General features: G+C 45.6%; 1 protein-coding gene across 1 annotated transcript; it reads right to left on the bottom strand.

Moving 5' to 3' along the window:
- Positions 1-25808, bottom strand: LAPTM5 (lysosomal protein transmembrane 5; the record flags this gene model as incomplete). Its single annotated transcript, XM_084274338.1, has 8 exons — positions 1-784; positions 1716-1808; positions 4997-5092; positions 5629-5754; positions 6185-6313; positions 7022-7098; positions 16545-16638; positions 25722-25808. The coding sequence occupies 8 exons, from the start codon at positions 25806-25808 to the stop codon at positions 710-712; spliced, it is 777 nt and encodes a 258-aa protein (XP_084130464.1). The 3' UTR covers positions 1-709.

The raw sequence follows: 25808 nt of genomic DNA, 5'->3' as shown, positions 1-25808 counted from the left end.
TTAACTGTTTCTGGTTTTGTTTTTTAATTGAAACTCATCTTTCAAGTTACACTAAAAGCAAAAAAAAAAAGCCAAACATTAATGTATTAAATGGCAGAGTAATCCTGTGACAATTCCAGCATCTTGTAGGGTCTGGAATATACTCTACTGATCGTCATCATAAGCAGACAGGATGAGAGCTGCACTGTAGTTCATCTGATGTCTTCATTCTTTTGTTGATCCCTTTCCTGCAGGGTCCTCATTAAAAGATGCTGGTTAGCATTGCTTCAGGGGTGACTATGTCAGCAAAAAGGTTCTTGCCTGTTTTCCCTCCACTCTACTTCCTAAATGTCTCAGCTGCTGAGTTAGATGCAAGACAGAGGAGAAACAGCATCTTTCTGGCATAAAGCAAGCCTGACAAGGGACTACACTTCACATTAGCCATATGTCACAGGCCGGTAATGGGAACCTCTGTGATGTCTGGTGCCAAGTTTATTAAAATTAACACTGCAGCTTGGTAGTACCAAGTTGAAACTGCCAATGCAGAACAAGGCACCAGCTCCAGTGGTTTTCCATTACTCTTTGTAGGCTCAGAAAGTGAGTTGGTTGGTAATAAGCATGATACTGCCATAAAGTAAGGATGAGCCTCTCAGTGAGGCTGACTATCTGACAGAAGGGATAACAGCCACCAACAGCAATACTGATGTCATCTTGTTTCCATGAGTGGAGCTTAGATTGCTATGTAGGGTGGTGGGGATTCCTTGGAAGGCAACTCTAAGGCTTCCTCATATGATGGCAGCACAGCCTGGAAGAGAAGAACATTAATTATGCTCTGGGTGATCACATGAAGGATTTCAAATGGATTCTTTACCTAGTTCAAAGCAGGGTTAAAGAACCACATGGGCTGAAAGAGATAAAGGGAAGAAATCCTGAAGAGTTAGAGGCCAGCACTTTGGAACCACCTTGCTGCCAGCCCCAGCTCTCTCTCCCAAAGCATGGCTGCAATAAATGGACCGAGGATCTCTGATGCCCAGAATATAAGCTTCATTGCCCAAGCAAAGAAGCTAAGCTCAGACCATTGCAGAGGCCCATGGTGCATGCACAGCATGGGCACACATTGCTGGCAAGACACAGATCATCATATTTGGCAAGCTTCAACAAGATGGATGCCTACACTTAGCATTCCATATTCTTCCTCTTTAGTTCTCATCCATCTTTACAGTATCTCTTGTTTTTGGAAGATCTTCGGTATCTTTCCATTGTGTCAGAGCAGCTGGATGCTACTGCTAAAGACATCATTAGTAATCTAAGGACATTTATATTCATTATTTAACAAACTGTTAAGATGAAGGACATCTTAATGCACTAAATCTCTCAGATGTTGGTCTAGTGAAAGGTGAAGACATTTTAATTTTAAACACAGCTACCACTATTAGGCACAGAAACCACAGTTCAACTGAAATTAAAACCACATCTCTGGATTAGAGAATACAAGTGGTACATTGGCATTTATCTGCTTTACCTGAGTTTCAGGTTCCTTGCAGATACCATTGGTTTTGAAAGGTTTTATACAAAAGCAAAGTTTAAAAAAACAATATGCTTGGAAACTGATTCTTAGTACCTGTTACGGCACATTTGAAGGGTTGAACTACCTCTCAGACCACCAAGAGCAAAAGCATCTCATCAGTCTAAACCATGCCTTTTCATGGTGTGAATCTGAAGCAGTCTTTACTCACCTTTTCAACTTCTTGTGGGTCGACTTTTACCTCTTCTCTCTTGCTGGATTTAATATACTTAAAGCAGTTCAGGACACATTTGAACATATAGGCCTGAAAAGGAAAGGGAACTCCATTGCTGCATTGCAAGTCAACAAGAACATTTCCACTTTTCTCATCAGCCTGCTATTGTCCTACTCACTTCTCTGGAAGTAGAAGCCTGGGACCATGTGTCCCAGGCATTAAATCCATCTCTCTTGATCCTTCACTAGAAAGGTGACAACTCCATCTATTGAGAGCAGTGCACCGGTGTGGGAAGTCAATAAGACCAGCAATACCAGTAAGTATAAAGCACATGCTTAACACCTCTGAGAGCCCAATGTTGTCAGGGAAAGGAAAGCATATCTTTCATGTTATTTTTCTGAGCAGGTTACAAAGTTTGAATGTCTCAGAAAAGCCCCTTGGGCACAACATCCACTTCCCAGAGATCCGAGGCTCCCTGGTCAACTAAGACTGACCTGAAATGTCAGCTCATTCAACAAAATCCTATCCTTGCAATAGTTACACTTTCCTGACAAAACTGCCTTGCACCTCACAGAGTTACAAGATGCAATAAATAGAGCTTTTCTGAGAAAAATGGATCGATTGATGGATTGTGGCACAAGAAAATAAGCAAGGCCTGTGAAACACACCATATTAAATAAATATTTTCCCTACTCTGTGCAGTGATTCAAAGTCGTGTGCCTCTTATTTTTGTTGGCATAAGACTCTATTTTAAAAACAGTTGGCATTTTCAAAGGAACATAGGGAGTTACATGCCCCAAGAACAAGCCTTTAGGATTTCCTAGAACAATGAGGACTGTTTGTCTTGACACAAAGCCAAGACAAAGACCGAGAACAAGGAATGAAGTATCTGAGTTGAAGGAATCCACCTCTCAAACAAACTTCCAGAGATGAGGAGGTAAATCCAAACTCTGAGCACCTTTAGGGAATACTGCAAAAACCTTCCCCTTTCCAAAAGCTTCTTCATACAGAGAGCAAACATGCAAGACACTGAAGCCATCGTATAAACTGTACAAAAGCCTCCACTCATCTGTCAAAGAAATCCCAATAAATTAAAAAAATATATAAAATCATGCAACAAAAAAATCCTTTCTTTGATTTTGATTCTGGAAAAGTGTGCTGCAGTGCCAATCCAGTATTTGCACCGAATTCAATTAAGTTGATTTCAGTTTGGACTGCTGCAAGCAATAGCAGGTTTGAGTGGAACACATTAGTACACACAGCTTATGTAGAGGCGGATGGTGACCTTGGAATCATCCTATTTCTGGCTAACTCAAAACACTCAAGAATCACTGTAAGATAGCCTTCTCCACACTGAACTGAAACAGGAAAACTTCTCTGGCAGCCATTAACATTGTAAGTGGATGGGATACTTGTCCTAAAGGCCAGGAAGTAAGATACTTCATGAGTAATTATGCAAAACCCTTTCTCTCCTTTCCCATCAGAAATGCTTTAGTCCCCTTGGTTTCTGCATTCTTATCATCATGGTGGAGGAGGGGGGATGATTTCATGATACTGAGGTGAGATAAAGATTATTTGTGCATACATGAATCAGCAAGGGAGTCTGCCCTAACAGTGTGATGCAAACATCACCACTCTGCCTGTTGAAAACTTTGCTTTTATGAGGAACTTAAACTTGAACAGCTGGTGGTATCATCGTTGGGGATCTACAAGGAAGCATGCAACCAGCTACCACACTGGGAAGGAGATGTGAAATTGCACTGAAAGACTTCCATGTTGCCACAGAAGATGGTTCCTGCAAAGGGTGATGTTCTATGAGAGAAGGGAGAGGAGTGCCACCATCCCCATAATATTTTCAAACAAGTATTTCCTGCTAAAACAGTGAGCAAAATTCTTCCAGGTCTTATGTGAGTGTGCAGTGGGGCAGATGCCCTGTCTCCTCTTCATCTGACAGAATTCTAGCTCAGTTATGCCATGATGAGAGATGCAAAGAACTAATTTGGGACAGTAATTGCAAGTTGGCAGCAAACAGCACCAGATAGAGGGAAACAGCATTTTAGTGCAATAAACGCTTGAAATGGGTCATTAAGCAAGTCGATTTATGCAAAAAGATCCTGGGCAAGTCCAACATATTTAGATGCTACCTTGGCATGGACATTCAGTGATTTGAAACTGAGATGAGCCCCAAAATGGGCAAATGGCCTTTTTAGCTCTAAAACCTTTCATGTTGTTGTGATGTTCTTCCTCAGGTCTTTATCACTGGGAAGAAACTCTCATATGGGAGAGGGGAGGGATTGTCACAAAGTTTAAAGAATGGAGTTCCTAGTGACTTGTTTTGGTGAGTTTAGTAGACCAAGGAGTACTTGTGACTGTCCATTTTCTAAGTATCCTTTCCCCAGCCCTCCTAGTACAAGCTCCAGTGCAATAAGTCACTGCAAGCTAAGAAGTCTTGTAGCTGACCCTGCACAAAATTCAAATTAACTGATTTGCCAGGCCAATGAGATTTTTGCTGAAGACCCCTGCTGCCAGCTGGGTTTCAGGGTTATCTTCAGTCCTATTATTCAGTATAGGCAGTTATTAAAAGAATACAAAATGTCTGGAGGGCAATCATACAAGACACTCCATTCCACACTGCTTGTCTGGCCACCTGGGAAGACTCTGAATAAAAAAAATGCTTTCCAACTAAGAAGTAGTGTTTTTCACTGTGACAGAATCTGCTCAAGTACCTGGAAAGATGTGGTTTTCTTAACTGGTCTGAAACCCTGCAGTGAAAAACCTGTTCTCTGATCCATTGAAGCACGATGAATAGAAACCATGACACAGTGGAGTTTCCTGAGATGTTAGCAGGATTCAGCAGCTCAGGGGTTTTAATTAAATTTCAGGGTATCAGTGTTCATGGCTCCACTTACATCAGGGTGGATACAGTGACTTACCCAAGTGGAAGATCTAACCTGCTGCTTAATGATCTTAATTTACTTTGGCACTCAACAGCAGAAGAGTTTCCTACATTTGTTTTCAAACATTTTCTAGAGATGAATGGGCAGTTGTAGCTTCTGGATATGAGAGATTTATAACTCACATCTGCAGAAGCATGAAACCAGTGATTTGAATATTAGACCTGCCTCAAACACTATGATGAGCACAGATCCTGTTACACCCAAGGAGAGACAAGGTTTTCCAGTAGCCTGGAAAATTTAAGAGAGAAGTAAAACCAATTAATCCTGTCCCTCAGTCAAGAGACCTTCATTTCTGCTTCCCTAGATCCTACAACCATTTACCTTCAGGAAGAGGACAGCAATGAATGCAATGGTGAAGGTGACCATCACTTTGGTGTATTCCTCTGTTGGTAACTTCTCCAGGGCTGGCAAAAAGCTCTGTGAAAAGAGGAAGAGGGTCTCAGTCATAAATGCTTCTTGCCTCTACCAGAGTCACACAAAGAGGTAGATTACCCAGCAAGTTTTGCAGCCTGCCTCAGAAAGGTGGGACAGGCCACCTTCATCAGAAAGATTACAGGGATATTTTTTCCTCCCATTGTTTTCACTCCTTTGGCAAAGATTTTCAGAAGACTATTTAAATGACAACTAAAGTATGGCTGTTTAATAAAGATGAAAAGTTGATGTGTTGTCATTGCATGCAGGCAGGCTCTACCTAACTCACTCTGCTCTGCAATTTGCATCTATAAGGGTCTTACAAGAAAAACAGGGTGTACCTATAAGAAATACACAGATAAGCAAGCTGTCAGTCAAGAGCACTGTGTTGGTGAGAACATACAGAAAATCCTCTTTTGTCATACAACAGAGCAGTTCTGGGTATACCATACAGATCAGAGAGAGTTTACTGCTTCTTAGCAGCTACTGAAAGAGACTTCATAGGGGTTCACAGTGTGACAAACCAGCTGCTTTCTACCCACCTTGTTGTCTGAAGACTTGAGGCTGAGATAGGTGGGGACCTCCATGTAGGAACTGCAGAGAGTGAGAATACTCAGGCAGAAGTCCAGCAGTTGCAGAGCCAGGACAGGGATCTTCAAGTGTCCCTGCTGCAAGAAGGGTAGGGAATAGGGATTATAAGATTGGGTCACTTCTATAGATTGTGCATATTTGACACAAGGCCTGTGCTTTGATCACATTGACAGCCTGAGCTGTCTAATTCTCTGATACATGCTTATCTCCAGCAAACCCTTTGTAGCATAGGCACACCCAGAACAACCCCCATCCCCACCCCCCCAAAGCCTGGGACAGAAAATAAAATCAACAGGAAGATTCCCAGACATGGGAAACTAAACAATGTCCCAGCTGTCACTAGTTCTTCTTGTGCACTCTTCAGCCCCCAAGGGTTGCATCCTGTCTCTGGCCAGTGTAGGGCCTGCCTTGCCACAAAACCCCCCACATCCCAAGATAACGATCCTTTATTCCCACATTATCCATAGGAAACTGGGAAGAGCACCCCAGAAATGAGCTGTTACCCACCGTGTGGCTAAGGGAGGACACTGAAATGATCACTGGAACTTGTAGGTAGGAACTGAACATTGTTAGGAGGCTGAGGAGGAAGTCCATGACTTGTAGAGCAAGGAATGGGATCAGGAGACGTTCCCTGTTCTGAGAAAGAAAAGCAGTGCCAGTTATTCCTGTTCTGAAGAGGAGAATGAGACCACACATCAGTACCTGAAAGGGCATATATTGAGGTACTCCATGAATAAATTCCTGGAATTTCTGCAGCTAATCCTACATACTGGGGTGAGAATTGATGCAGGAACAATGAAGGGCATCAACATTAATTGGTGTGTGTCATGTCCCCCCCCCACTTGGAAAATTTCTGTGAGTTTTCCTTATGTGACATTGGCACTTGATTCCACCAGAGCTGTCATTCAGCTGTCCCCACAGTGTACCACTGCAGAGAAAGCTGGGTTCCAACAGCAACACATGGTCTTTCTTCTCCTGAAATGGGAAATGAATTCTCAGTACTACAGGGGAGCTACAGTCACCCTCCAGGATCTGACTTGCAAAAAAAAGCAAGGAAATGAAGCAATAAAACATTTCCAAATCATAACGCTTCCATTCCTTAACACAAAAAGTAGTCTTGATGGAAGCATCACCCAGATGTGGTACAGCTGGCAGCAGCCTTGCAGATGAGCCTGAGGCTGCAAACCAGCTGCCTTCACCTTTTGGCAGAGAGCAGAGATATTTATCTGCTTTTTTGATCATATTTCAGCATTTTCAGCAAGCTTCCTCTAGTCCCCTCCTCTAATACCTCCTAACTCAGAGAGGCCTCAGTCAGCAGCTACACGTCATTTGTGGAGAACATACCTTCACCACACCAAGGAGGAGGTTGAAGCTGATGACGAACAGCATGGTGATCAACAGGAAACTGGTGATGACATCAGCTAAAAGTAATAAGAGTCATTACCACACTACTAAAAACTGGAGCCTAATATCCCAATGAATGATGTGCAGCTGGGAGATAACCCTCTTTTTCCTTTCCACACCCAGATTTTCATCTGTCTGCAAAGCTTCTGTTTCTGCAGCCACTAGCAAAGGCCTTTATTGCCTGTGCTGAAATTTTAAATATCCCATGCTACAATATTAAGGTAGGATGAAGTAGGGAAGAAAAACCCAGAGTGTTTTTAGCTAGGGATTAATAAATCTGATTTGGAAATTACTTTGTGATAAAGTCAGATCAAGTAACCAACAGTGAAATCTGGTGAAAAATCTGCAAGATTCACAAGTAGACAGGCAGCACAAGTTTTAACCACCCGTGGCTGATATGGACAGTCTCAGGGTAAAGTTTCTATCCTCCACTCTGTAGCTGTAGGATGCAACATGCACATGAAAAATGAGTGTGTGAGGAGAACAACATGAGGCAGGTCTGCCTATAGAAACAGTGATCCTTGTAGTACTGCAGCCTGTCCTGATGAGGACTAGAAAAGCCCTGCTTGCCTCTTACAGCACACAGTACAGCACATTTGGTCTTATATGAGGTCAGAGGTGTCACTTGTAGCATAGACAGCCTAAGGTTTTTTGTAAAGCTGGCTTGTGGTGTAGTTTTGTGTGGCTGTGTTCTTGTTGCTTTACCTGAGTTTAAAACAGCAACAGTCTGCTTGGGGTCTTCCACCCTAAAGTGCTTGAATGAAGGGTTTAGTTTTACTAGAAAAGAGCCAGACTTTTCAGATTTTTTTAAAGGCAACTGAACCTTTCCCTCAGCACGATTCCCAAACATCAGAAATGTTTGATTACTGGTTTGCTTCCCCCACCCCACCCCCTAACTGCCCAATTTATTCCATGGCTATTAAATAAATCTAGTTCCTATTTTTATCCATTACCTCTTTTACTTGCTTTCATAAAGAAATCTAGACATTCTCCTTTAGGCTGATGGGTCCAGCTGCTCTGAAATCCTCCACTGCTCCATGGCACCCATTTTTTATCATGAAACTGCCCCTCCACACACCCCAGCTTTGAATGTTTGCCTATAGCTTTGGTACCACATTATATTTGAGTGGGTGAGAGAGTATTTCAGTGCTTGGGTAGACAGCAAAGTGCCCTTAACTCACTTCCTAGCTTTGCTAACAATAAAGTGAAATACATTGCAGAGATGCTGAGGCAGAAAACCCCATCCCTCTTTTCCAGGCAGATAACACCAACACTTTACAGCAACAAAACATTTGCTACATCATCATTTGGCCAGTTACCCTGTTTGAGGGAGCAAATGCAAACAGTCAGCCCAACTCAAAGAGAGAGTCATGCTGGAGAAGGGAAGACCTACCACCCGTGCTGCCCATGACATCTGGCAGGAGATGGGTGCCTATCAGATGCAGCAGCTGCAGCATAAGCAAACTGTCAAATACTACATCCAGGGTCTGCTAAGCAATGTGGGTATGAACAAATGCCAGCTAAAGAAATGACTAAAGATGATACTGAGAAGTTCTGGAGCATTTCCAGGGTTGTAGAGGACCTGCCTGACAGCTGGGTTGAGCCACATCTGGCAGCAAGGGCAGGTGGCACCAACAGCAAGTCTCCTCACATCCTTACTCTGCTTGCAGAGTGTGCTTCTTTCTATTTATATACATTGATACAAAAGATGTTTTAACTTCTCTTATCATCTTCTCAAGAATTAGTAATGCACTTGAGTCTCCTCTAGAGATAAGATTTCCTGATGAGGAACCTTTAGTCTGAAGAGAAGCTCTGTGCAGTACTTCCTTCCCTGAGCATGAGCAGCCTCTTCTTTCTGGGGCTCAAAGGGGAAAAACCCTCTCAGGAGGCTGCATCCCTCAAAGAAGCAAAATCTCAAGAGAGGGAGCAGCACTACATGGGTTGCTGCACACAGAGTGTGCAGCTGGACATTCAAGATCTAAGGAAGTGATCAAAAGTATCCAGCAAACAACCTACATCAGGGAAATAGAAGTTTTGTTGGCACAAAACAAGAAAATAAGTTCTACTTGAAACCTGATAAAAAGCCCAAATGCAGGATCTGTTTACCACAAAGTAATGAGGATTGAAACACAGAAGAAATCATCTTAGAAAATGGCAAAGAAAGAAACCAGAACCCAGCAAGCCCCAGCTGAGAACAGGGAGGGAAATGGAGAAAGGGCTTTGCTGCTGAAGAGGCTGCTCACAGCTTTATGGCTCACGAGGGTTGTGGGAAGAGCTTACGTTTCAAGGCAGAAAACCAACCCCACATTTCAGAAGGAGAGTAGAGACAAGGCTGTGATCTGGTGCACAGAGAACCACAGATTAACAACCCAGGGCAGCATAAACACAAACCAACAAGAAGAGCTTAACAAAGAAGATAGACTCAGCCCTGGTAGGAATAGCCAGTCCCATTAAACCCCAAACTGCCTGAAGCCATTTCCCCTGGTTTTCCTCCCAGAACTGACAATCAGATGTTTTCCCCAGGGAAGATTTATCTCTTTAACGTGGTTTTCCCTTGATTCAAGACAGCTACATTTTTTTCTGCCTCTTTCTGCCTGGTCTCATGCTCCAGCTCTCTCAGCAGGCTCGCTAATTAATTGGGCAACTGACCGTTGCTTCTGCAGGCTAATTGCCCAGGGAACCCAGCTGAATTTTCCAAGCAGAACCTAGATCAAAAAAACCCTAAACAAAATAACAAAGAAACGAAAACCCCACAACCCTGCAGACACAAAGGGATGGAAAGAGAATGAAAACTAAGAGAAAACAGCTTTCCACATGCTGTCAGCCTCCTATTTGTTCACAGAAAATACAGTCATCTTTTCTGCTAGCAGCAGATCTCTCCATTCCAGGGATGTTTTAGTACCCATGGACCTGACCTCAATAATCGAAGATTTCACAGAAACAAAATGACTTCTTGACCTTTGCAAGAGCACATTTGGCAGATGGGCCAAAGGAGTAACTCCCTTTGATACTAAAGGAGTAACTCCCTTTGATAGTGGTAGCTGCTGGCTCTTAGCCCTGTCTGTGCAAATCCTCCATGAGATGCGATTGCAGTAGATAGTATAGGGAGGCCAAATGCCACTTGAAATACTTTGCAAGGTTGGCAGAGTAGTAAGCTACCTTCCATGATCAGCAGTAGATCTTTGGGGTTTGAAACCCTGGCAAGACACAGCAGATCCTAGAGGCAAGATTACTGTGACTAACAGGCTCTTTCCTCTCTCCATACCCAGCATCTCTTGTTCAAAAATATAAGAAGATATTTTTTTAAGTATTTCCCTTCATGCTTAGTTGGCCTTTGTAGGATGAATGTTTGTTCTTCTGTACTTAAAACTCCTCAGAAAAGGGCAAAATTTAGGAAAACGTGTCCAAGCTTGGGCACCTGTGTCATGTCAGGTACAGGGGTATCACTCCACAGTTTTCCTCTCTGCTCCTTCCATGTGTTCATCTGGCTGCCTGTCCCAGGAATAGCCTGTTTTCCCGTCCTCTACAGCATCTTAAAATGTGCCAGAGTGTTCAGAGAATAACAGGGTTTGTCCCTGTAGAAGGTGCACTGGCTCTTCGAGCAGTTAAAGCAGACAAGAGGCAATACTTAGGATAAAGGAAATCCCAGGAAGAAATGTCTTACAATAAGTGATGCAGTCTTGAACAGGGATGCAAAGAGGTTGTGGAATTCTAATTTCAGGAAATATGCAAACCACAACTGGACAGAGCCCTGGGCAAGCTTCCCAACTTTGGAGTCACAGAATCATAGAATCCCAGACTGGTTTGGATTGGAAGGGACCTTAAAGATCATCTAATTCCAACTCCCCCTGCCTGTTTCAAGCAGGGACTGGAGTGGAGACCTCCAGGAACCTACCTTCCTTTTGCTCTGATTTGATGATTACAAAATCAGGCAAGGAAGAAATGTTGCTCTTCACAAAGCCTGGTCCACTCCTATAGCCTTAGAAAATCTGACCTACAGGACTATTGCAGTCCCACAGCCCACCTCCATGCTGGCTGTGGTACTTTACTGCTGGCAGAGAGTGTGGTGAGAGCGTGTCCCCTTTGAGTTGCACCTTTTCCCAAAAGCATACAGGAATAAACAGCAGCAACACATAAATAAACATGTTCTTTCTAGTGCTTTTTCTTACTCAAGTTCTTGGAGACTACCTGAGTTTCCTAGAGATCCCAGGGAATTTAATGAGAAGGAGTATATATGTGCTGTGAAGTAAAAGCCACTGTCTTTGGGGAGGTGGTGTAACTAGAATGGGGCATGACAGAGCTGCACTAGGCATTTGAAATGCTAGCAAGTAGTACCAAAACCCACCACCCATCCAACAGGAAGAGAGAGCTTTTATTTGCCAAATATCTATTTTTTGTATTAACTTCACATCAGGGTTTGTGCCCTGAATGGAGCCAGGAGGGACAGTGAACGAGTTGTAATATTTCCCACGAATGCAGAGAAACCCCTTTCCCTTTTATGGCCCAATAAACTGGTCTGGGAAATGCAAACAGGGCTCATAAAGCTGTGGGTTAACGATGGCATTCACAGATTGTCAAGGACAAGGATTCAGTGCTGCTGATAAGCTGCAGGGAGCTGTTTCTGGACAGCTGCATTCAAAGGATGGGCAGGACCAGTGAGGGAAGTAAGCCTCACAGTCCCTTTAGCCTTTCATCAGAGAAGGAGGGAGTGCTTTCTTGCTTTCTGCATAGGACATAGTATGCATAGGATATGCTATATAGTGTACACACAGGTCTGTAGGTGTAACTGAGGTATTTTTCTTGGCTGACTGGAGAGAAACTGAAACAACTTTTCCAGTTGTACTTTGACCATGGTGACAATTTTTGTAGTCATTAATTAAATTGAAAGTGATTAACACTCAGACTGTACACAGGCATGAATTGAAGACATCCTAAAGATCTGACCTATGGCAAGCAGTGGGGTGTAACCTTTTCAAGTCAGAAAACCAGCCATGTTAGCAGCTCAGGACTGGGGAAGAGGTTTTAATTTACATTTTTGGGGGTGGTTGCTTTTTGGTTTTATTTTTCCAAATAAAAATTCCTTAAAGCATATGCCAGAGCTCATATGCTTTCAGGAATGAAGCACTGCCAAGAAGACTTTTGCTAGGAAGGCTTCTCAGCTCCAGGACAAGATTTCTGATAGACTGGGAATGGGTGAGGCTGCATGGGAAATGCACATCCCCATTTCCACTGTATGGGAGATACAGTGAAGAAATGTGAACCTAGTTCTTCAAATTGCAACAGAATGCCCCAAATTACCATGCAGCAAAGTTCATCTTCTGTTCCCTCTCCCTAGACAAATTACTATTGTGTTACTTCTTAAATATTGGTCAGGTAGTAAATTTAGATCTCCTTTAGACTAGCCAACATCCCAGCATGGACTGCACAAGAGGTGGGAAACTCATCATCAAGGCTCCCAAAGACAAAGAAGAATCCTGGCCTTCTTCCCATTTTAAGCTAACATTTTCAGCAGGTCTTATATTACTTGCATGATCAACTTTAACTGGAAAGCAAATGCCAAAGAGGTGCTCTCAGTCTTGTGCTGCCTAGGACATCTTATAAACCAAGACAGCGAGGTGTAGCAGGCTATGAGGGACACAGCATCCCTCTTCTAAGGGCAGGGGATCCCTGTCACCCTTCCCATTACCCTGGCAATTGAAAAAGCTTACAACAATCCCTATTCTCCTCTCCCTCCCTGACCATACCTGTGGAAATATTGTCTTTTTAGGATCCTCTTTATAAGGATCCCACATCCTCTTTTTAAGGCAGCAAAACAGACAACCTAGAAGCCTTGAGGGAGCTCAGATTCCTTATAAAGGACTTCTATATGTATTTTTTTCTTACTGTATCATGTGAAAACCAGTTTCCCACAAACCTTGCCTCATTTATATTCCTGGGCCGTGGCTACAGCATTAGAATTATATATTCTGAGACGTGCTTTAATCTGGCAGGATCTACAAATAGAGCAGCAGATGCTGAGGGCATCGACAGAACCTCTCCCCAAATTGTTCTCCAACTCTTCCATCTGGGTTTTGAAGTCAAATTGAACTTTTTGTACTGCTTTGCTGTATTGCTTCCCTGCTAGTTTCTGGAAATAGAAGGGTTGTGATGTTGTTTATTCCAACTATAATCAGAAAACGCTCACAATCTCCCAAGCAGAGCCCTTTGAAATTCTTGGGAAGAGAAGCCAAGTGGAAGTGCTGGGGATTTCATTATAAAATGTTCCTTTTTGTGTAGGAGGCAGTGGAAGAGGGGGATGGGAAGACCTGTCATTTTGATTGTGTGGGAAGAAGTGTGTGGGGGGGTTGTGTTGTTAAAAATGGGGCCAATTTCACTTGGAACAGTTATATTCTTAAAGAAAACCCTCCAGATTTGCAGAAATGCACATCTTGCTTAGAAAGCATATTATGGTTTCATATGGAAATTAACTGAAAAAATCTGTCTCAATGATTTGTTTCTTTTTCTTTAAAGAATATTTTATTATACTGGAAGAAGAATAAAAAATATTGGCCTTGGATGATCTGTCTGCAAAATATAACGAAAAAACATATCATTTTTACATAATGACAAATTGGGGGGGTTGCAGCTAGATGATCTTTCAGGTCACTTCCAACCCAAACTATTCTGTGATTCTATGAGTGTATCTGTGGGAAAGGATTCTGACACACAGGACACTGCGCTGCCATCCAGAGAGACCTGGACAGGCTGGGGAGCTGGGCAGGGACAGACCAGATGGGGTTCAACAACAGCAAGTGGAGAGCCTGGCACCTGGGAAGGAATAACTGCTGGAATCAGGACAGGCTGGGGGTGACCTGCTGGAGAGGAGCTCTGTGGAGAAGGACCTGGGAGTCCTGGTGGGTGACAGGGTGGCCATGAGCCAGCAGTGTGCCCTGGGGGCTGAGAGAGACAATGGGATCCTGGGGGCATCAGGAGGAGTGTGGGCAGCAGGTCACAGGAGGGGATCCTCCCCCTCTGCTCTGCCCTGGTCAGGCCCCACCTGGAGTGTTGTGTCCAGTTCTAGGGTCCCTGGGATAAAAAAGACAGGGATCTCCTGGGGGGAGATGGACTATGGAGATGCTGAAGGGCCTGGAGCATCTCCCCTGTGAGGAAAGGCTGAGTGAGCTGGGGCTGTTCAGCCTGGAGAGAAGAAGACTAAGGGGGGACCTTATTAATGTTTATCAATATCTTAAGCATGGGATGCAGGGGGAATGGGCAGCCCCTTTTCAGTGTCTGTGGGGACAGGACAAGGGGCAATGGCTGCAAGTTGGAGCACAGGGAGTTCCACACCAACATGGGGAAGAACTTTTCCCCAGTGAGGGTGAGGGAGCCCTGGGACAGGCTGCCCAGGGGGTGTGGAGTCTCCTTCTCTGGAGATATTCCAGCCCCATCTGGACACCGACCTGTGTGCCCTGTCCTAGGGACCCTGCTTTGGCAGGGGGTTGGACCCCATGGGCTCTGGAGGTCCCTTCCAACCCCTAGGATTCTGTGATTCTGTGATATGCTAATATCATGTTCAGTTTGCAGCAGTTCAGATCACTGTGTTATTCAGAATATATCTGCATACTCTACCATCAAGAAAAAATCTTTCCACCTCTGCCCATGTCCAAGCCAGGTACATCAAAACAAGCAAACCCAAGAAAGGGAGGAAGACCTTAAGCTCACCCTTGCATTTTGCTCTCCAGTTTTTACCTGTAAAATTAAGGCTAGAAACATATGTTACAGAAATGGAAAGCTGGATTCACCTACCTATGTTGTGCTGAGCCCAGCCACCCAGAAACCAGGTGGGTTTTAGAGCCTGCTTGCTTGGTGTACTGCATGTTGCCCTAATGATAAAGCTCTGCAGAAGCACTGCCCAAAGCAGACATGATGCAAGTCTGTCCTGGGTGTTGAGTTGAGCCACAGCTGCAGAAGAACCTCTGTGGACCACAACTAAGCAAAGCAGCTTCCACCCAGACAGGGCTACTTCAGAAGTAATGCCCCATTAGAGATGTGAACATTAGCAGGACTCACCCAAATTTCCATTTTCAGCTCACTGTTGATGCTTTTCAAAACAGTTTTGGTGGATCACAGTGGTGCCTCCTAAACCCCAGATGGGCTCTTTTGAAAAATGTGAACCCATCTGGTAGTAATAACCTCACCCAGACAGTGACTATGCCTGTTCTGATGTTTTTCACTGTGCAGCTCCTACCCTGGGGGTAAGTGAGTTTGGGATGTGCAGGAATCTACTGTACTTGATTTCCTTTGCCTCCACTTACAGGAGGCCTCTCTGTGCATGCTTGCAGCTGGGAAGGACAGACTGGAAAATCATGGAACAGGCAAGTCCTTGCTGCTGTGGGTTTCATTTGTCTCTGACTATGAGCCTTCTCTGCAGGGAGAGAACGCAGGGCGTGGGAGGCTGGTTTCCCTCTTCCTGCACACAGCAGAGAAAGGTTATCTCAACTTGTGGTTTTACACCATAAAGTGACTAAGAAAAAGCAAAAAGCATCACGTGTTTGTTGCTTCCAAACAGCTTCCTGTAAAATCAGCCTGGTTAAGAAGTATTAGAGGTTTGGGGAGTTATTTTTGTTTACATGGCACCTTGCAGGAGGAATCTGTCATGCTAGATTTTTCCTAGTTCAAACCCAATTCAAACAGCTGTGGTGGACATGATGCTTGGGACCACTCATGGGATACAAAACAGCCTGGCTGCCTCTTCCAGACAACCAATGTTCTGCAGAAAATACCAGGGGTTGGGAACATCTGGGGATGGAAGCCAAAGGGACAGGGGGAAAGGAAGGTGGGCTGCTGTGGCACTCTGAAGCACCTTCAACTGTGAGGCAGGAGACCCCTGCATGGCATGAGGGATGATAAGAGGATGGCTCCATGGCATCAAGGGCAGCGTGTTGGTGGCAACATCAGGTAGTCCTTGCACCCACAGGATGTAGTGTGGGGCTGTGATTTCTGCCCACTCTGGGACCCAAAGGTCACTGGCCAGCCTAGGCTCTTTGAGGAGTTGGTCAGACACTTCAGTGTTTTCCTGGAAAATGCCCAACATGTGTTGGGAGTCAACAGTGTGTGGTGGGTTTAAATCATCTACTGTTGGTGAAAGAAAAAGAAGGGGAAAACAGAGTTGTTGGACTAATGCAAAGTGTACTGCAGAGGGAGTGGGAAGGCTGGAGGAGTATCAGGGTACTGGAGAGTTTGGGCTGAGGCCCTGATCCACTGAACTAAAGACAACTTCACTGGCCTCCACACTGCACTTCACACAAAAAGCCAACACAGCCACGGCCTAAAGAAAAATCCCACTTTTGGGTTTGGGTCTGAGCTTTCAGCCTATCTGCTCTGAATACCAGCTTCCAATTTTCTTTGATGAAAGAGGGACCAGGGCAGGACTTTGGGCTCAATTCTGTGGACCCCTGCTGCTTTCCAGCATCCTGTGACCTACCAATTCTGTAGTAATCCTTATCCAGGTCTTTGCAAAAGCCTTTTCCGCTCGCCACCTCCAGGGAGTACTCAATCAGCAGCAAAACACTCATAACCTAGGAGAACAAAAGCAAGAGAGACAATTCAGTGGGCTGTGGGCCAACTTTCTATCAACAAATTCATTTCCAGGCAGCATGCAATGGCCACAGTCCTAAATGCAGGATGGGACTCCAAGTGAGGCAGTCAAGAACGGTTTAAAATCCTTTACAAGGAAATATTGAGGCAAAAGTTATCAGTTTATTAATGGTTTGGGTTTAAGTGTTTTTTTTCTGCCAGCTTCCAAAGGAGGATGGAGGAATTTCAAAGCTAATGAGGTTTTTTTCCAACAGTTTTTAATCCAGAAAGTCCTGGCTTTGCATTTTGAAATGGTTATTTGCTTCAGAATTGAGCTAAATGTGACAAAGGTAGGATAAAGTAGAAAAAGGAATACAAAAAGAATATACAACAATCTGTAAGTCCAACTATACTACTTCACTGGCAAAAATAGAGTTTTCCTTCTCTTATTAATTTGAGAAAAATTGAACCACAACAATTTTCTCTCCCTTCCCTGCCACGTTTCCAAGTTGAACTATCAAGCCCTAGACTCCATGGTTCATCCCACTCTGAGTTTAGCAAGCTGTGAGGTGAAGTCTAGAGCTGTGGTTTCAGTCCTAGCATTGAATTTTTATATCCAAACAGTGATGATCTGAAGAGAAAAATCAATTTCCAAGCCCCTGGTTAGGGAAAGCTCCTGCTCCACGTGGGGCATGTGGGCGTTCAGGGGCTGCAGAAGAGCTCTGTGAGGCTGGAGACCTCACCATGGAACACATCAGACAGCAGGTCCAGGTTATTTCCATGCAAGTAAAAGTAGGAAATGAGGAGCCACAATACCAGACACCCCACCACATCCCTCCTGAGGACAGTCCCACCCTGCCAGTGTCTATGCCACAGACAACTCATGCCAAGGGGACCAAACCAGTTGCAGATCCAAGCACAAGAATTCACAACAGAGCATTAGTCACTGCCCACAGTGTTGTCACAGCAAATGACACATCTTGGGGTAAAGGATTACTCCAATTGCTCCTTCATCACCTTACTGACAGTTTCAGCACAGTATAGTGCTGGAGACACTTCTGACTCCACTATGCATCCAATCTTGTGCACCACTTTCTTCCTTGTTCTCCCATCTCTGCTGCCCTCCCTTATGCCTGGTATGTCATTCATTTCTTCTGCATTTTTTGGCTGGAGCAGCTGGAGCACAGCACGTTCTGCCAGCCCCATGCCTACAGCTGCTCTTTCCAAAGCAGCATAGTCTGTGCTGTGGTATGTTAAAATCGGCTGCACAGTGTGGGTAGCTGGGGAGGAAGTCTGCTCCTACGTTCCCTAAGGATGCAGGAAACATGGGCTTGTCACCTACAGCTGCATCTCACTGTCTGGACAAGCACTCTGACCTCTCTGCTGCAGAGCTGCCACTTCTCTGCCCAAGCTTTACCCCTGTCCAATAGGACATCTTGCCACAATGGCACAGCACACCATGAGAGCAGAGCAGGATTCTGACCAGGAGAAAGGCAGGTACCATCATGCCCTGTGCATTTCTTCTTGGAGACCTGGGAACTGAGTCTGCAGGAGAGGAAATCCTGAGGTGTGCAAACAATGGAGAAACCAGTGCAAACGTGAATCTCCATCTTCACCCTACCAACACCAGGTCCGTCACTGGGAACACCCGTGCTGCAGAGTGCTCTCCAGGGACAGAAGGCATCAACAAAAGCACCATCACCTAAAAAGCTTATGTCATTGTGGTGGTTTAGGCCTGGCCAGAGGCCAGACGCCCACCTAAGTCGGTCTATCACTCCCCTTTTCAGTGGGACAGGGGAGAAAATAGATATTGAGAGGCTCAGGAGTGGAGATAAGGACAGGGAGAGATCATCCTGGCATCAACGACACGGGCAAAACAGACTCAACACAGAGTGAAGGAAAGAAAACTCTCTAATTTCTGACCCTGCCCTGCACACCCAGAGTCGGGTGATGAGAAGTGTGACCAGAGCTTAAAGCACCTGCCCTCCCCCCTCCCTTCTCAGCAGACTGCACTTCAGTCAGGATTTCACTCCCTTCTTCCCCCCACTGTGGCACAGGGAGGGGCAGGGACTGGGGCAATGGGGCTCCACCATGGGTTTCTCCAGGGGCTGCAGGGGCATCTTTCTCTCCGGCACCTCCTCCCCCCCCTCCCCAGCCTTGGTGTCTGCACAGTTTCTTACACCTCCTCACTCCCTTCTCTGCTGGTAAAATGCAGCTGCTTGCGGGTTTCTTCCTCCTAAATGTGATTCCCAGGGGCGCTGTGACCATGGCTGATGGGCTCGGCCTTGGTCAGCCACAACTCTGGCCTTGAATGAGACGATGTTTATTTTCTGGGGCCTGCAGAGAGCTCCTAGCTGCTTCTTGCAGCAGCCACCCCTGCAGTCCCCCCTGTTCTCTACCAGTACCCAAAACTGTGACAGTTGTGAAGAGGTCACTGGCAGAAGCCGTTTTATCTGGACCACACAACATCTGTGACTCATCTGCACCTCACTCTGCAAGAACCAAGTTTGTATCTGCCACCAAGATCAGCACAAGCTCAAGTACTGTGTAGATGAAATAACTTTTTCACAATATTTATAACAGCTTTTTTTGTTTCAAGAACTGCTGGAGGCACAGAGGAACCGAAACTCTTGTGGTCTGCGCTCGTGTTTGCAAACTTCATGTGTGGGGAACAGCACCAAAACCAGCATCTGCAGGAAGATTGGGGCAAAACTAACTTGAAGTGAGCAGAAGAGCAAATATTTAGTGTCTTTTGCAGAGTAGTGGCTGGAGGTGCCATACAAGATCTAGGCAGAGTTCAGGCTGGATGTATAGACTTGATGTGCCAGGGCTGGTGCTGCAAGCAAACAAAACACAGAGGCATGGAAAGAAAGAGTCTGCATTGCCGTGGAATGGGGAAGCAGGGCTGGCTGGGATGGCTTGCAGCAGACAGGAACCGAATGCAGAGTTTTCCACTGCCTCTGCACTAGCTGCAGGACACCTAGAAACTATCAGCAGAGCCAAATTCCTGAACTTTCTGTGTCACAAGTTCCAGCTGCAGTTTCCAGAGGATCTGTAATACATCCCCTGAGAGCCCTTTGCTTCTAGAGTGAGCATCCAGCAAGCCACTCACTTGCTGCAGTGGGTACTGTGACCCTGTGTCCCACCACTAGCGTTCCCTCTGAATTTAAAATAGTGTCTAGAGTCTGAGTTGGAAGTAAGGAGGTGCCATGCTTTCTCCTGGCCTGTCTGATATCAGAGAGTTCAATAGCTACATGAGATTTTTGTTATTTTTTCCCCAGTTTTTTTTTCCATGCAGTAAATGAACTTTGCAATTTGTTCATGAGGCTGATATAGGAAAAGGAGAAACATCCAGATCTTGTTACACAAGAAAGTTAACATGAATACAGTTTAATCTACCAGCGTTTGGAGTCCCATGGAACCTTATCCAGGATCACACTGCATCAGTCTGATGGTCTCCCCTGTGTTGTAAAGGATTTCTCAACTAACTACACACAGGGAACACATGCTGGCATCAAGTTCCCTAACCTGCCTGAGAGGTTTCACGTACACGGTCCCACAGAGATTTCACTTCCTTTATTGCTACTGTTGGTCAAACCCCTCAAATGTGAGTATGGGAAATATATGAAAAAACTGGGGTTTCAGGTTCCTGTGAAATGGAGACCTGGAGCAGAATGGATGACCTGAGCCCTAAACATCAGTTTTATTCCTGAAAAACAAGTGAGTGAACACAAGGGATCACATCCCAAATGCTCCCATCCCAGTTGGATTTACAGCCTGAGCACAGTCAGAGCCTAAACTTCAGCTTGAAGAACCATCTCTAATATATATCAAACAGGGGAGCAGTAGAGCAAAGAGCTCCTGGTTTCCCTGCAAGTGTTGAAATGAGAGACACAACCAGACACACTGCAGCGCTCTGAAATAAGTGCATGTCAGATAGAAAACCCAAGTCCAGCCTGAAAGATTAAGGAGAAGACTTGCAAAGTGAAAGTTGGTTTAAACTTTCCGTTTAAAAGGGCTTTTGCATAGAACAAGCCACTGAACTGCAATGAGGTGAAAAGCAGATACTGATCTGTGTGTCTTTCCCCTGGCTCTCCACCACATGAGCAGTGTGAGCACCAGGGTGCCTCCCCATCAGCTGATTTTGGATTTGACACCCTGCTGCCTGGTGGCGACACCCTCATTTCTTCCTGCAGAGAGTATGCATGTAAGGTGATGAAACCCCTGCAGCAGGCTGCTTGCCTCAGTTTGAGAGGAAGGTAGAGAAAGATTGATGTGGTCTCTGCCTGGCACTCCATGCTCTGCAGGGCTCTATATAGTCCCACTCCAGATTCACCCTTCAGCTCCAGAAGAAAGGGAAAGGTTCCCATGTGGGACAAGGCAGGACTGCTCTGACCAGCTTAACCTCTCTTATTGCTGTAGCATGACAGGAGAGAGGCAGGCTTAAGACAAGAAATTTCACCTCCCACCACTCATGGCTCACCTGGTGTGCTGCAGCCTCCCAGCCCCTCCATCAACCAGCCCTTATTTATCTCTGACACCTGTGACTTTTGGAGAACACCTCTCATCCTACTGCTGCTTCCATCTAGGAGGAGTGCTTCAAATTTCTTGGTAGAAGGTTTGTAACACTACAAAATGTAGTGACTTAGCCAAATAGTGTAGGACTGGGGTAGAGGCAGTTATTAAACCAAGGCTATTAAATCAGGGGTGTCTTACAAGGCAGGATCTTAACAGCATGACACAGCCTCTGTTCCCTGGTGAGTAATTCTGCAGCAGCTGCAGTAGGGTTAAACAGCTGTTAGAGGTTGTGTCATGGGCTTTTTTTTTTTGTGAAACATGCACAGGTTGACTGATTTCCAAATAATTTATACACATGGCCTCAGTGTGATGATTGCTCCTTTCTTTCTACCACACTCAGTGTTTCCACAAGAGCCTGAAGGCAGAATGAACAGAGGTCACTGAGGGTGGTGACACACTGATGCACTGGGGTGCTGCAAAGTTGACAGGTGACAGCCAGCACTTTGAAAGCAAATAGCACCACGTTTCAATGCTGTACTTTCAGTGCCTCACCTTTTCTTTAATTTAAAAGTGGTTGTGGTGGCAGGGTGGGATGAAGTGAGAAGTGGTTTTAGTTTCTTTTGGCTTCCAAAACATTGTTCCTTCCTGCTGCCTCCTTCCTCTCCACTCTTGTCTGTACAACAGAGATGCTCCAGGACGACGAGGGAGCAGCACAGGGTTTGCTGAACATCTCAGGTCACCCACAACCTGGTGAAGGTGCAATGAATCGCAGCTCTATACCAACAAGAGTCACATACACAAGTGAGGACTGGACTTAGGGAAGGTCCCAGAGATGATACTGTGCCCCTTGAGTTAAGGAACTGACAAAGAGCAAAGCTCAGCTCAGGTGCCAGACCAAGCTATAAAGATGCTGCTTTTTAATACCCCCTTTGGCTCTAATCAAGAACTGGTAGCAAATGAATTGCAGGGCTTCTCCCATGCTGCAGGCACAGGGGCAACTTTCTGGCCTTGTTGTTGAAGCTAACGTCAAATAACTTGACCTCCTCCATGACTGGGAGAAGCCAATGAGCAGAAGGACAAATTCCTCCATGCTTTCTGTGAAAGACACATGCAAGTCACCTCACAAGACCCAGTAAGGCTTTGCCAATCGCACAACTCTGCCCTCTCCTTGTTCCTCTCCTTCTTCTTTCCCATCTGTTTGAGGATGCCCATGATTTATTTCAACTGTCTATGGAGAGATCAGCAGTGAGACAAATCTAATTTATAGGAGGACAAGACATCACCACAAAGCCTGAGAGCTTGTGTTTGATGGCATTACTATCACCCAGCATCACTATGATTCATCACTAGGACCCACAGCAATAATTTATACTGATGCAAACCAACAGTATTGATGTAGCAAATCATCCAAGTTACTGCTGAGTTATAAATCCACTTTCCTTTTCCCCTCCCTTCGTCCAGCTGCAGCTACAGGTTCAAACACAGTGGAGAAGAGGTAGGGAAAAAATATTTGCTCTTTTGTGTTATGTCTTAAAGCTGCAAGACAAGACAATCTCTAAAAATCAAACAGTTACCCAAGGGTTCTGTGTCAAGGGAACCCACTGTGATGATACAGTAGGTACAGACACCCTGAGACCCACAGAGACTAGGGGCTCTGGTTTGTAGTGCTGGTCACTCTGTCAGGAGCCAGCAGCAGGTTGAAGAGCTGAGGGCTCAGGCTGCCCCTGTCCATTCCATATACCTTCTACTAGGTCAACCATGGTCTTCAATAGCTTCTCTGGCTCCATAGTCTGAACTCAAGTTACATGCTAGTTGCTAATGCTTCCTGGCACTGCATCCCTTGCATTGATCTTGTACATCATGCCTGTGTGTATCTTACAGTAATCACTTGTGGTTTGGCAGACGTGCACAGAGCTTCACAGGGTGACCCCAAACCTCCTGACCACCAGCCACATCCGGCTGGACTCCTGTTACTCGGCTGAAGAGACCATCAGCCACCTCTCCACACCCTCCCTTCAGGTCGTTGTAGGTGGTGATAAGGTCTCTCCAGGCTGAACACCTCCAGCTCCCTCAGCTGCTCCTCAGAGGATTTGCCCTCCAGCCCCTTCCTCAGCCTTTTGTATATTCTTTTTGTATGGGAATGTTGTGGCTCTGGTGTTAATGGAAAAGTCCTGAAACCTGACTCCAGGCTGCTGCCTCAGCCATCCAGAGGGGATAAAAGTTTGCTCAGTTGTTATCAAAGTTGTCTTTAATCCACCACAGTCAGAGTCCCTGCTTTTCAATACGCCACAACTCTGGGTGTCTGTCTCATGTATTCTGTCTTTGCTATCTTGCAAATAAAAGCAGCTTCTCTGGCCTGCCCTCAGTGGACCTTTGAACCTCTGCTGCAAACCCTTTCCCCTGAGCTCAGTGAAGGCTCACTCCAAGGCTCTCTGCCTTTTGCTGTTCAAAACTCACCTGATCTCATCAACACACCCACAAAATGTTGCTGAAATACCACTGGTAAGTAAGTTTTCCCTGTAAGCCACCAGCACTGAGAGGTGGTGTCTCATTGTTTTCTATTACACGCTGATGTAAATCAGGAATCTCTGTTGTTGTTAGTAGCACCATGGGGAAACACTTAGGAGAAAACTGTGGCTCAGTTCAAAGCGTTTGCTGACTTCTGAAAATGACAAAGGAGACCTTTTATGAAAAAAAAAGCTGGGGAAAAATGCTTCATTTTCTACACCTCTATTTCACTACTGAATGCAGATTGCAGACACTCTGTTGTCCCTGTCCTGTGTTTCCCATCTTTGCACAGACCTTTAATTTTGCCAGCTTCTCTTCAGATCTTGGCTATACTTCCTATGAGGGTCCCATTTCTAAAGAGTTCATGACCATCCCTCTGTGATGGCTGTATGTTTAATTGGTTGTCAGAAACTGCTTGTGCTCTGCTGCAAACTCTCAGCTTTCACAGGCTTCAATTTTTGTGTCTTGGGGTCATGAGAATGCAGAAGAAATGCAGTGCTTTCTGTTTCTTTAAGGCAGTGAAATTCTAAGCTTTGAGCTCGTGGCAAACAGACAGGGAGCCTGCCCAGGGTGTAATACAGATGCTCAAAAAGCAGAAGGCAAAAGAGGCTGTAAAATTGCATGATTCTTTTAACCAATCTCATAATGTTTTTCAGGTCCCCAAGTGATTAAAATATGGCATGGAAATGATGGAAATGCCACTGCAGCACCTGGCTTTGAAATAATGCCAGGGAGAAGATGTTGGCAGTTTCACTAAGATGCGCTGTAGACCCAAGTTTCTCTGCTCTGGGCCAGCACAGGACCATCTCCTGCCCCAAGCCAGGGAGGTGAAGGTACTCTGCAGTACGCCCAAGCACAGCCACCCCCTTCACTTGCTGCCTCCAGCAACTTGCAGTGTAGCTGCTCCTGGAGTCTTTATGAATTCCTGTCATCCACTGAATGCTCTCCTTTTATCTTAGTATCCAAAACACCAACTAGACTAATCCACAGATTTCTTCACCTCTCATTTAATGAGTTGAGTCCTCCAGCAGTGTCTGCAGGCTCAGCATCGTGGAAGTCAAACCCTACAAACCAGCAAGTCAGACCTCTGTGCTGGCTGGGTGAGTGAGGAGGGGGCTACGGTGCCATAAGGATTTGCTCAGGCAGCTTGGATTACCCTTGTAGGCTGGTACCATTGGGGGACCATAATCTATAGAGCATGGATTTGCAGGAACAGTTCCCCTCACCCATGTGTGGAGTGGGTTACGAGCTCCGTTTAACTGTTGTCACCCTGCAGAGTCCCAGCCTGTGACTGTCACACCCAGTGGCACAGAGGGGATTTTTTTTCTAAGTGCCTCTGCAACTGTGAGAAACCACATCCTCAGCACGAGTTAAAGGCACCCAAAGGCACATCTCTGAAACCAGGTGGAGTGGAAGAAATGCCCCTCCAGGCTCTGCTGCCTCTGCACCCACCCCCAAACAGTTACACCAGCTGCCTGGCAGCTGAATACAGCCACAGATCAAACCCAACACGGAAACCAAACCAGTGCATACAGTGTCCAACTGGCCATGGAGAGAGCAGGGAGGCAGCTCTGCCTGTGCGCCCTTTGCTTGCCTGGGGCCTGAATCCCTCCTCCCTCCAGTGACCCATAACTGCAGCACACCCACAGTTTCCATTGCCAATGTGCTGCCTGGTTTCTAACCAGCGGGTCCAGGTAGCTGTGCTGAGCCCTGGCCAGGCCCCACACTCCTGCACAGGTAAGAGCTCCTGCACTAGGCTGCAAGGGAAAGGCAGGAAGCAGAGTGAGTTTCCATAAGCTCCAACTGGGAGAGCCAGGGAAAAAGCAGTTAAAAACACCCTCCTGGCACAGTAAATTTTTTCCTGCCTCCCTCCTGCTACCTTCTTCTCCTTTGCCCATCCCTCTAAAATCATTGCTTTGTCTCTTTTGGGAACACAGAAAAGTCATCAGCCAGGAAACCTTCTGGTCTGCAATGATTACACCTCCAGCAAGGATTCCACCTCCGCCTCTCCTTCCCTGTCTCCTTCTCCGTGTGCCCCCCTTTCAGTCCTGTAACTTACCATGTGGAAGATCCCTAGAGCGACTGTTGCTGTTTTGATGTTGAAGAAGCAACATTTGGGGGGCTCGGTGGTCGTTTGGACAGTCAT

This window comes from Gallinula chloropus, assembly GCF_964237585.1.
Source record: "Gallinula chloropus genome assembly, chromosome: 22".
NCBI lineage: Eukaryota > Metazoa > Chordata > Aves > Gruiformes > Rallidae > Gallinula > Gallinula chloropus.
The sequence above is the reverse complement of the archived record's forward strand: the minus strand, read 5'-3'. Positions and strand labels throughout refer to the sequence as shown.